The following is a 12,223-nucleotide window of genomic DNA, read 5'->3' on the forward strand; positions in this document are numbered from 1 at the left end:
TGATTGTTAAATGCAGCCAATGTGCCAGGAGCAGTGCAAAAAGTGCAAGGGTTTTTGAATAAAATCATGCAGTACAAGGCTATCATACTAATGAGAAGTTAGTTTCAGATAACAGCAATGATCCCTCAGTTTTAATGTGAAGATGGAGAGGAGGTGTTGCAGTGCTCACTCTTCAGATATCCCTCTCCCTTTGGGTCCCCAGCCACCTTGCCTTTTCCCTTCCTCCTCCCTGCCTTTCACATCCTCATTCAAAACCAGAACCCACCCCAAACCATAACTTTCCTTGGAGTCCTTGCTTCCCTTTGATAGAAGTGAGATATCAGACAAACTTCACTTTAGGATGGTGTCAGCACCATCTCTGCAGATACTGATGTTTAAATTTCACAGCTGTTGAGCAATGGTACCTCTGCCCCACAAGACAGCACAGTAAATAACCCTACTCTAAAGAGCTGTAAGATAAGATCTCATTAAAAAGCCACTGGTTTAATAAAATGGATCACTCTCCTTGGTAGACTTTGACACTTTTACAGGAAAGACAAGGTTTGAGTGCTTAATACTGGACTGTGGGTACACAACATTCCCACAGCAAAGCCTGACACCAACAAGACACAGGCTCGACTGGACAAGTACTTCCCAAAGGAAGCTTTGCTTGATTCAGTGCTCAGATGCAAGGAAAGTCTCCTTGAGCATAGCAGGAAAAACCAGACATTTCTTACAGGCTGTCAGAAGTGGGAACTCTGACACTCACTCTGCTTCTGCAAGGTGTCCCCGAGCTCAGAGCTATTTCACAACTCAGATGAGCACTCGAAGGGACAGATGAAACAATCCAACAAAACCAGACTGCACAAGTACAGAGAGCAAACAAGATGTCAGGGAACTGGGATACTCTGCTCCCACCTCAGCTGCTTTTCACTAGAATGTGTCACATGTAGGGAAAAAGAAGTCCAAAAAGCAAAACTGGATTTATTGGCATGGGCACAAGTCAGAGGTTTTATTCCTGGTTGGAAGGCTGAGCCAGACCTATCACCTTTAGTAGTTACTTAGGAACTGGTGTTCTATTCACATCCTCAGGGAATTTTTAGGGCTGACTTTGGAGAGAAATACTACATGCATGATGCTTTCCCCACTCTTGTTTGGAACTCCTACCTAAAGAAAACAGTTTCATGGCATTTCAGACCTACCTGCAGCTCTCCCAGCACACACACCTGCAGCCTCTGCAAGCTCCTCTGTACCCACTTCAAGTTGTGGCCACTGCAGTGCTTCCCCAGGGTGGGCTCCAGTTACTCCTGCCAGGGCCCCAGGGATTTTCAGCTAAAACACCTTAAGGGAAAAGGGTTTTGAGCATGGTGTGCCCTCTGCCATCTCTTGTCCCCTTCACTAGGGTAACAAGGCCATGTTTCTGTCCTACATGAGCTCATATCTCAAGCTACAGAGCCAGATGGCCTATCAGCAAGGGCGGCGATCCAAGCTTTCCTTGGTACAGCTTTACCCCTTGCAGTGGACAGTACAAATATAAATACATGGAAAGAGTCTGATTGCTCAGGAAGGAGCTTTTTAGAGAGCTAAAAAAAAAAGCTGAAAATCCACAGCCTCTCAAGGCTGGAGGCAGGGCTGCAGCAGGGGTTGTGCTGATAGGCACTAAGTTATCAGCAGACAAGCTGTTATGAAGCTCAAAGTTGGTTGAAAAAGAGATAAACCAGCCACAGAACAAGAATAAGTTGAGAGGTAAGAGGGATTTTAACCTCCAGATCCCCTGTAGAGTCAGGAAGTCACAATGGAGAGAAGCCATAGCCACTAGACAAGCCACAAGGAATATTTATAGCTGAAGAAACAAGGGCAGTTATGCTTTGGGTACAGCAGGCAGCTGCCACAGCAGCTCCAGTAATTAACGTGCTGCTCTCGGGACACCTGGCAGAGCTTTATAATCATAACTCACACCAGGCACATTCCTGGCACTGAGGAGCCCTCACCCACCTTCTTCCCCAGTTCCTTCAGCAGGGAGGAGACATCCTCCAGGAATTAAGACCTCGGCTGCTGCCAGGCTGGTTTTTGCCAGCAAAGCATAGTGGACTTTCACCCACAGTACCCTTTAAGCTGGATGCTTCCTCCCAACAGTTCCTGTGCCACAGTGATCCTAATGCCTCTTCCAAAATGGAAGACCTTCTGCAAGGGATGAAAAGAAGGGCTTGTATCCCCAAAGATTCCAACTTCAGTGGATCTGAATTCTATCTAGAGATTTTCAAAGGCTCTAGCTCAGCACCAGCATTTAATTCTAACTGCCCACCCAGCAAAAAGGTGCAGCCATCCCAGCTCATTAAGCTCTGATCTTGCTGGTCATCCAACACACCAAAAACCAGCTGTGAACTGGGCAGCCTCTACATGCAGCTCTGGGAGGCCAAGGCAGAGGCAGCACATGGACAGAAGGCAGTATTTGGGGGTGCTGCTCTCTTCTCCCTATCCTTACTCAGTGTCACAGCCTGTTTCTGGAGCTGGTCAATCTCTGAGCACCAGGAACTTTCCACTTTGGAAGAATACCCTGAAATACCAGTTCTTTCTCCACTTAATTTGAAGGAATTCAGGCACAAAGTGTTCTCAGAAAGTCATTAGGTGCAAGGATTCTGTTCCTGGCATACCTGAGGTGTGCAGGATCACAGCCAGCAGCAAGCTTACACTCTCTGGGGTAAATACATTTCCATTATCATTTTTCACAACAAGAGAGAGATAGAGGCCAGCAATAACCCTGAGGTGACTGGCATCTAATTTTTTATCATTGGAGTATTTATGGCACAGCCGTTTGCAGCATCTTGTAACCACTTTACTGCCTCCTTGACCCCTGGCTCCCCCTTATTCTGCATCTCCTAATTGCATCTGAACAAGCAGGAGGGAAGCAGCAAAGTGGATAGATGCAGGACAGCTGAATGCTTGTGTTGTGATACTTGGAAGGACAGCAGAGGAGGTGTGGGGCCAAGTTTGGCTGTACCCCCCACCAACAGCTTGCTCTGATCTCCTACAGCATATGAAAATGGAGCTTTCCTCCTTCCTGACACTGGGTGACCTTGAGGAGTTGCTCTCTGCCTCCCCAGTTCATTAGCATGGTATGAGAGATTAATGAGTTTCCTCCAAGAAAGTGCGAGGGCATCATCTTTATACACAAATAGTGCCCCAAATTCCTGCATATTTGTAGCCTCTCCTGGCAGGGCATTGGCAACTACAACAATATTTATATTGACTACAAAAGCCCCTGGGTTAGACAGCACAAAGCAAGGGAGATGTGGACCAGCATGACACGGATGCACAGAGGGCCCTGCAAACATGTCAAGCTACAAGCTGCCAGGGTTAGGAGGTACTTGGGTTCAGCAAGGATGAATGTTCCTGACGGCCACTAAGCCCTTGCCTGCCACAACACCAACAGTGCTTCCACCACTAAGCTGTTATTTGTCCTCTTTACTTTTTTTTCCCCTACAAACTTCTCAGTTGAGTTTCACAGGATTCTCCAGCTGCCTGGAGGATGTAGCTTCAGGGACAGCATCATCCTGCTCACTGTGTCATGCAGGAGCTGCCTGAAGGGAAGTCCCTCACTCTGCAAATACTTAGCACAAGAGAAGAGATAAAGCCTTTTGGCCTGGGGCTAGTGGGGTGTCTGCTCACTTCCAGCCCTCTTCCCTGTACAGTGCACACCAAACAGGTGCAACAGGCTTGGGAGATCAGCTCTGCCCCAGAGCATTATACTGACTTCAACTTACAAGATAAATCCCAGCTGCATTATTTGTATTTATAGTCCTGCTTACAGAAGCATGAGTTACGTGTGGGATTTGCTGATGCAGTCCAAAAATCCACATTTTTGGACAAGAGCATCAGTGATCTCACTCAGAAATACAGTGCAATTTAGGATGGTGTTAAGTTGCAGACTTATTTAGGAATAAAAAGATATATGGGTCTGTCCCAGAGCTATCCTCCACAGCTTCTGATAAGGTTCATAGCAGCAGAACTGCACAGTTCTGCAGCCCTGGTACTTTCTACCTGTATATTAAGGAATTAATGGTAATTTCAGGGGATGAGAAATCAAGGCTGCTGTCTTACTCGATGAAAACACTGATGTGAATCAAGCAGGCAGCAAGGTCAGACCTCTGTTTAGAAACAAAGCTGGCACTAAAGCACTGACCAGAACACTGGAAAATATGCTGTTAAGAAAAAGGCTTATGTTGCATTTCCCAGGGGATTGTTTAGCTGACTTAACAGGTCTTCTCCAACTCTGGCTCCTAGGATGCTGTCACAATCACTGCAAAAAGTAACACTGCACGGGGGAAATATTACTTATTTTCTATAAATGTACTGAAAACCCAATATTTGTGTCTCTGCTGGAACAGCCTAGTCCAAGAAGGGAATTTTAAAAGGCTCTTTTTAAACCTTTACCACTTGGTGTAGGGAGTGGGTGATCACATATATTAGTTCTGACACCTGCCCTATTCAGGAGACATTGGTCTCCAATATCAGGAGAGAACAGTGTCAGATTTGGTGCCTTGCTGCCCAAGTGAGCTGACTACAAAGGACAGCTTTATTCAGGGAAAGCAGAAACATGGCCCCTCAGCCTTGGCAGGGTGGCTGTGCTTCACAGCAGGGCTGTGGTTTGAGCCCAACATCACCTCTGGTGAGCTCCCAACTGCAGAATGTGCAGAAAAGCAAACAGATCTCTCTAAAGCCACTGCTTCACCCAGTTTGTTTAGCTGGTTCATGACCCCCATCCAACATCACATAAGTCAAACCAAACACCAAAGTGTGCAGGATAGTCTTCCTTGGGGAAGCCAAGAGTGTCTGTGCTCACTGATGGCCTCTGCCCATTGTATCTCTGCATTTCTTGTACCTTGTTTCTCTGAAGGGCTGGTAACACCTGCAGCACACCTAGCCATGCATTCAAGCAGCACCACAGTACCCTTCCCTTCCAGACAGCCTTTGCCAGCCTGTTGCAAGTGCCAGAGGGGCAGGATTGGTCCTTTGGAAAAGCTCAGTGTCCAAGTGACAAGCCCAACCCAAGGTCCACTTAGGAAAAACCCACTTCTCATTGTGAAGTGAACAGACAGCTCTGTACAGAAAACACATTCCAGTCCCCTGCACTATTGATTTTCCAGTGAAAAGAGACAAGCTAATCCATTAATGTTAGCTGCTTCAAAGCGTGGTCTTGCAGTTGCTTCAGTCTGGTCCCAAAGGCTGACTCTCTCACCCAGTGTTTACCTTCTGGCTGATGTTTCTTTTACTCAAAAGGCCATCAGTTACAAGAAAGCAAGAAAAATCACCCATCAGAAGCTGAACTCCAGCTCTTAGGTCACTGGTACAACAAGTTTATATTTCACTTCCACAACATGACACTGATCTGCCTCTCCTCCTGATGGCTCAGGAGGAACCTCTTTTTCACAAGGCCAGTTATTATCTGAAGACTCCTTTGCATTATGAAACACAAGGAGTGTGGCAACCTCTAGTAGAGCCAGTTTATCTGTCACAGGCATATGATGAGCAAGCAATTGAAAGGATTTATTGATGAGCCCACAGAAGAATAGACCAGGATGAAGGAGGCAGGATTTATGCCATATTAACAAGGCTGTGTGCCAATTTCAACCTATTAGTTGCACAATAAAAAGAGTTGAGACTTGCCTTCCCATCCTACACCCAGACACCATTTATTTTAGCAGAACTTGGCTTCTATCCCTCTTCAACCACTTCAGACCAAAGCAACAACTTAACTGACCTTACTTTTTGAAGGCTGAGTAGATGAGAGGCATGAGAAGACTCCAGTCACCCTCAGAGACAGGGCTTTTAGCCAAACAAAGCTGCATTTCAGGGACACCTATAACAATCTGGCTTACTGATATTAATATTTAATGCACTACTAATTCCTGGCGTGCCACAGTAATGCTTCAAAACTCAGGTGGCCTGTACACACAGAAACGGCACAATATTCTGGACTCTTGAAAAGCTTTTTCTTATTTTGAAGGCTTTCAGAACTGCCTTTATGCACAGAAGTAGCAGCTGCCTTTTTTGTACATTTATTTCTGTATCAGTATCATGGAAAACCACATCAAAGCATTTGTGGTAAGGAATACAATGCAATATTTTTGGCAAGAAGGTCTTACCATGAATAACCTCTTATAGGATATGCAGGGTGACAAGCTAATAGTGCTCCAGTCCTGCTGCATCCTTACTGCAAGCTGAAGTAACCTAGAACACAACAATGCTACAGTTCAATCAATTTATTTAAACAAGATGATGACTTCACACCATCAGGATAAACTTCTATCAGCTTTCTTTCCTTTTTACTGGCTGACTCTGGGAGCCCAGGACAAGCATCCCAAACCTTTTTGATGGATGTGCTGTGAAATCAGCCCTCCCTGGTCCAGCTCCTACCACTGAGGCAGCTTCTCTCCCCCACCACGGGTTCTCAAGGTCTCTAGACATTGAAACCTGTAAGAATAAATATCCAGGAGACAGCAGCTGTGACCCATTTATTACTGAATGTTGCTGCAGGGCACAGCTGAGGAAGGCAGGGCAGAGGAAAAGCACTTGCTGCAAAGGGCACGGTGGAGAAAACCCAGGTGCCCTTGGAAGAAGTACTCTGCTTGCAGCACTGCTCCAGCTCTGTTGCCCAGCTCCCAGTTGGCAACAGACAGCTTAGATCAAGCAGGGATGTACAAGTACTGCCATGAGGGCTCCTCTCTGCCTCTGCTGGGAGGCAAAATATAAAAGAAAAAAAAGCAACCAAAAAAATCTAAAAAATCAACAACAACAAAAAAAAACCCTACAGAAACCAACAACGGACTGAGAGGCCACAAGAGCATCAGCTACCAAACAAACTGGTAAACTGCCCCAGTACAGGTAAATGCATTTGGAAAGATTTATTTTGACAATAAAAACCTGAGATACCTTTACCCAGAGCAGGGCACAGACAGAGCCGGGAAGGAGAAATGCCATGGAGGGAAGCAGAGTACATACAGCAGGCACACTTATCAGTTCAGCCTTTGCATTTGTCAACTGAGCTCTGCCAGTACCGAGCAATGGCACAACAGTGTGTGTCCTCAGAGCACCCCCTCATCCCCTGCACAGCCTCCTGCAGCTGCAGCCCAGCCCCACTCCGGTCACCGATCAGAGCGTCGGGCCAGGGTGACATTGTCCCCTCCTGAAGAGGGACAGTAAGCGCCGGTGAGCCCGCTCATTTTATTCACTGCACAAGCACGTTTCCAACTGGGATAATCTCCACTGAACCATCTGCGCTGCCACGCTCGCCCGGCCGGCACCCGCTGGGCTGCCTGCGATACTGCAGCATCTGTGAACCGGCACAAGCGCCTGCCACGTCCCTTCCCCAGTCAGCTAAAAAAACCAGCAGAGACTCAGACACAACAGATGCACCTGGTGGCTTTGACGTGCTACCGAGCCAGGCTACCAGGAGTACCTGTGCCAGTGCCTCTTCTGAAAGGCACGCTGCTCCCCTTGAGAATTTGAGCCATTTCCTTTCCATCATGGGAAGACATCATGTCCCAGATTGCCAGAAGAGGAGGGCTGAGAACAGAGTAGAGGTTTCAGCCTCAACGGCTGCCCTGGTGCAGAACAGAAGCGTTGTTTGCCCGGTCATGAACACTCTGAATGGCTGCTGATCCCCAGGATTTAATCTCTTCTTTATCTCAGTACCTGCTTTCTAGAAACAGGGACTATCGCATCACATTCCCACTGGACTCGGACAGAAAGACAAGAAAGTATCAAGATTAAATATCTGAAACTTAAATCTGCTGCCCCTTCCCCACGACCTCCCCAGCATAGCCCAGTGGAACCTACAGAGTGCATGATAAAGCAGCTGTACTGAAGTGTGAATTCAGCACTGAGAGAACGTGACCCTGTCCTCAGCATTGCCAGAGACAGCCAAGGGACTTGGGAGTCACTCCAGCTGTTGAGGACATAGCAGGGTGGTAACAGGTCTGAAGCAAAGATAGAAAGGCATCGATCTGCTTTAACTGTGATCACTGCTTGCCTTAAACAAGGTCGCTGGGCTGCCCAACACATGCCTTTCTTGGAAGAAAATCTGTCCTGCAGGGTCTTGCCCTCACAGGAGTGGAAGAGCACAGCAAGACTCACCCTTCAAACCTCCCAGGTCTTTTATGGTCCCAAAAAGGAGGCAAATATTATCAGTAGGTGACGGGACAAGAGCAGAAGTCTATTTACGTATTTTCTGCACTTGCCTCCACTTACTTGTTTGGCAAGTTTTTATTTTCCAAAGCAATTTATAAACAAGAAGCGAGACAACCATTTACTCAGACAAAGGTTAATAGGGGCCTAGCAGTCTCTGAAGACTCTGCAGACACACTTAGGCGTGAAATCTTGGAGCAGCAATAAAGTCGCTGCACAGACAAGCAAGTCTCAAGAGAAGAATTTAATCTGTCTAAATATTCTCATTATGAATAGTTTTCAGCTTCCATTCACAGTAATCAGAACAAAGACAGCTTCCAGAAGCCTTTTTAGACAATAAGGCACGAAAAAGGATTTTTACATCAGCCATTGTTCTTCTCTCCATCCCCAGCTCGAGGAGTCAATGCTTGAAATGGTTTTTGTTGAAAAGAAGACACAGTGTTGGGAGAGAAAAAGTTGACAGGAGGAAGGCAGCACGGGTCTTTGGCAGACTGGTGGGACTTGGCACAAAGCAGCTCCCATTGGCACCATTTGTCCAGAAAACCTCAAATAGATTAGTCTCCTCCAAAACAGGTTTTCTGTAGGGTCATGCACGGAGTATGAAATATAACACTACCTCCACAGAACTGCTTCACTGAAATATGCAAGAAGTTTCAGTTACATCCATACATCTTCCTCCTAAAAGTCACTTTAACTTAAATACAGTACTAAGATAAGGTAGGAAAACTAGAGGCAGGCATCTAGGACAAAAGGGCTGATCCAAAAACTCAGCTGCTTTCTTTTTGGGATCACAGTGTCCATCTGTCCCCTTGCCACAGGGGAAACTTGTTTGCAAAAAGAGACCTTGTTTGTCCACTGAAACGTGGAACCTGAATTATTCCATCAGGCAAGAACTCAAAATAGAAAGTTAAGAAAACAGAATAGTTCTCTATGGGTATGATCCCCTGGGACCAAGAGAAGCTGTACGCTTGATGTGTCTCTCCCCTCCTCACTTCCACATTGCGTTTTTCCCTTCAGACAGGCAGGTTTTAGCTTCTCTGGCGTGTTCAAAACTCTACTTCTACACACAAGAAGCTTGGGCAAAATGTATAGAGATAATTACAATGGTTTACTACTAAATTCTTTGCTTGAAGTCAAGTGATTTCCTTGCCCTACCCTCCCATCCCCAGGTTTCTCTCAGAAAGTTTAAGAGTTCAACTGGTCACTAGTTCTCCACACTGCAAACAGGACAGTGGGGAAAATATTAACCAGGACAGTAGGTGAAAAAAAATTAGCTAGCACAGCCACTTCAGAGGTAGCCCAAACTCAAAGGCAGGCTGGGGTCAGTACTGTGGTCTGACTGTTTCATAAATGATTACATCCCTTATCCCTCCCTAAAGAGGTCACCATCCTCCCTGTTTTCTGGAGAATGAAATCACACAGGGCAAACAGAGAGTGGGGGCCAGAAGAGCTGGAGGCAGAACAAGTCCCAGTTCACTCCCACCCTCACCCAGTAAGCAGCATTAGAGACTTTTAACAGAAAAACAGAACTCAGAGGTAATGCTGACACCCAGAAGTATTCTGAGAACAGTGATTGTAAGAACTGACCCTCAGCAGTAACCCACTACAGACTGGTCTATTCTCCCACAAACAATCCCACACTCCATCTAAGAGGGCACAGAGAACAACATTGAAGCCTCATCCCAATTACTGAGCAGGAAAGGATTAACCATTAGCAAAGACTTGGCAGATATTTATTCTCCAAATCCACAAGACAAGCAGAGGGAAAAGCTCCTCTGAGAGTTATGTACACAGACTGCAAGTCTAATGCTTACACAGTCTTAATTTTTTTAATTTTGCGAGTCCTAACAACAATTATCTTCATGAATTATAGACATAATATCCGAGAGACACAGGCAGTAATTAATGCATGTCTGCCTTTTCTGACTAGCTCCTTCTGCTGGGTCAGGGAGAGTTATTGAAATTCAGGAAGGAAATCTTCAATCTTCTAGAAGTTTTAAAGAAACAGACTGAGACAAAATTTAATAAAGCAATAATATTTCTCTTAAATAATTAACTAGACTTTGACATTCACTAATATTTCTGAGGCCCAGCTCTTACTTTTGCAATAAGACTGGATGTAATCCACTGCATGTCCAAAAGGAACTAACTCCAAAATTACCTCTGGATTTCCCTGCAAACACACAGCAACCCTCATTCCTTCTACTTAAAATTCTCACAGAGACCCTTAACAGAAGCCACACTATGCAGCACTAGCATCCTTTCTTCCTCCCATTTTGCCCTACTGACATCCATCTCCAAATATGAGCACTCAGCACTCCCCAGGCTCTAGAGAAGCCATGTTCATCATCCTCTGGGAAAAACCCTGGGTTCAGAGCAGAACCCCAGCACAGTATTAGATGCAATAGACAATCCTGAACTAGACAAAGCTATTACTAAGGCAGTGTATAGCACTGGATGCTGTCTAAGCTGGTTGTTTCCATCATCTTTCAAGTAGCAGATTCTCCTGCAGCATTAACAATTTTATTCACATAAAGAATGGACTCAATGATCCTTGTGAGTCCCTTCCAACTCTGGGTATTTTATATTCTAAGCACTCAAGTGAGTTTAATATACTTCAGTATCTTGACAACAACTACCCCCAAGTGAATATTACTTAGCCATCCACTGAAAAACTCAGTGAAGAAAAACCCAGCCTTTGGCAAAAATACCTCACCTGCTTAAACAATATAAAGCCACACACCAAGATGGACAGAACCCAAACTCAAAACCATAAGGATCATTACAATGGCCAACAAGCTCAAACACAGCCATGTCACCAAGAATAGGGAGGTGGTATTTGGCAAAAAAAGTCAGACTGAACCAAAAGTTTCATACTCTGTTGTTCACTTGAACTACATTATTTCTACAAGAAAAAAAAAAACATCCCTATGCACTAGAAGCAGAATTTAAATGGCAACAGTGGTCATCCCAACTCCAGCAGCTCACCAGATAAAGCCTGTAAGCATCAATCCTTCGAATTGGCCCCCAGCACTTGTCCGTGTCGTTGTACTTTGTGCCATCTCCAACACTGCAAGAATGGTTGCCAGTGACACTGCTGGGAAAGGAGGGAGAGACAAAAGACAGTAATTAACTCCTAGCAGATGTCTTCCCCTCTCTTGCATTCAAGAAAGAAGACTGAGCAGAAGCCAGTCCTCCTCTCTGTCCCTGATCACACTCACTTCCTTACATTTTCTGGACTGTGTAACACAGCAAGTCACTGAGTACCAGAGGTTTATAAGCAAACTCTTGAATTGCCTGCAGTTATTTGCAAGTTTCATCATTCAATAATCAAACTGGTGATCTTAGATCTTTTATAGATCACTGAGATTTTCCATTTTCGAGATAGAAGTCCAAATCCAGCTCAGATTTGATCAAACCACTCTTTTTTATGATCTGTTTCTTTGAGAAAGGCACCATTCCCAGTCCAGAGCTAAGTTCATGTATCATCACCACTCACTGGCCTCAGGCTTAGTAAGCATCACACCCCTCAACTCTGACCCAAAGAAACAGAGAAAGCAACATATTGCAGAGTATTGCAGTCAAACTATGGAGCAATAAGTCTCATGTCTGCAAGTGGTGAAGCTGGAAATATTTCACACCTGAAGAGTTATCTGGAATCAGGTCAGCTACTTTGCAGGCAGGCAGCAGGCACTCAGGTGGGGAATACAAAACAACTTCATCTCCCACCCACAAAAGATGAGCTGTCCTTGAGTCATTCCTCCACCCAGTGCTTTGGAAAGCACAGCTGATCCTAGTGAGACTTCTCACCCCATCAAACCCTAAGCCTGCCCTGTTCCCAGGCAGCACACAGCCCCTCAGGAGTAAGCACACTTACCAGGTCACCTGCATTAGGGAGACGGGCACCGCTGCTGCATAGATTGCCAGATCTCCATAGAGGTAGATAATTATGCAGAAATAGAAGAGGTTGACACCCACTGCAGAAAAATTAAAAAAATTCCAGATTCAGCATAGTACACAGACACTTGTTCTCTGCACTTCAAATATACAAAATTTT

At 45.4% G+C, this 12,223-nt stretch overlaps 1 protein-coding gene across 1 annotated transcript in view; it reads right to left on the reverse strand.

The window, feature by feature from the left end:
* Positions 1-12,223, reverse strand: part of TMEM104 (transmembrane protein 104) — a 43,531-nt gene that overhangs the window by 20,306 nt on the left and 11,002 nt on the right. The window contains exons 7-8 of the mRNA XM_062506338.1: positions 12,044-12,143; positions 11,155-11,263 (exon numbers count right to left, since the gene is read on the reverse strand). Of these exons, the coding sequence (XP_062362322.1) occupies positions 11,155-11,263; positions 12,044-12,143 (209 nt within the window). The remainder of the gene's footprint in view (positions 1-11,154; positions 11,264-12,043; positions 12,144-12,223) is intronic.

Source organism: Cinclus cinclus, chromosome 20 (genome assembly GCF_963662255.1).
Source record: "Cinclus cinclus chromosome 20, bCinCin1.1, whole genome shotgun sequence".
NCBI classification, from domain to species: Eukaryota; Metazoa; Chordata; class Aves; order Passeriformes; family Cinclidae; genus Cinclus; species Cinclus cinclus.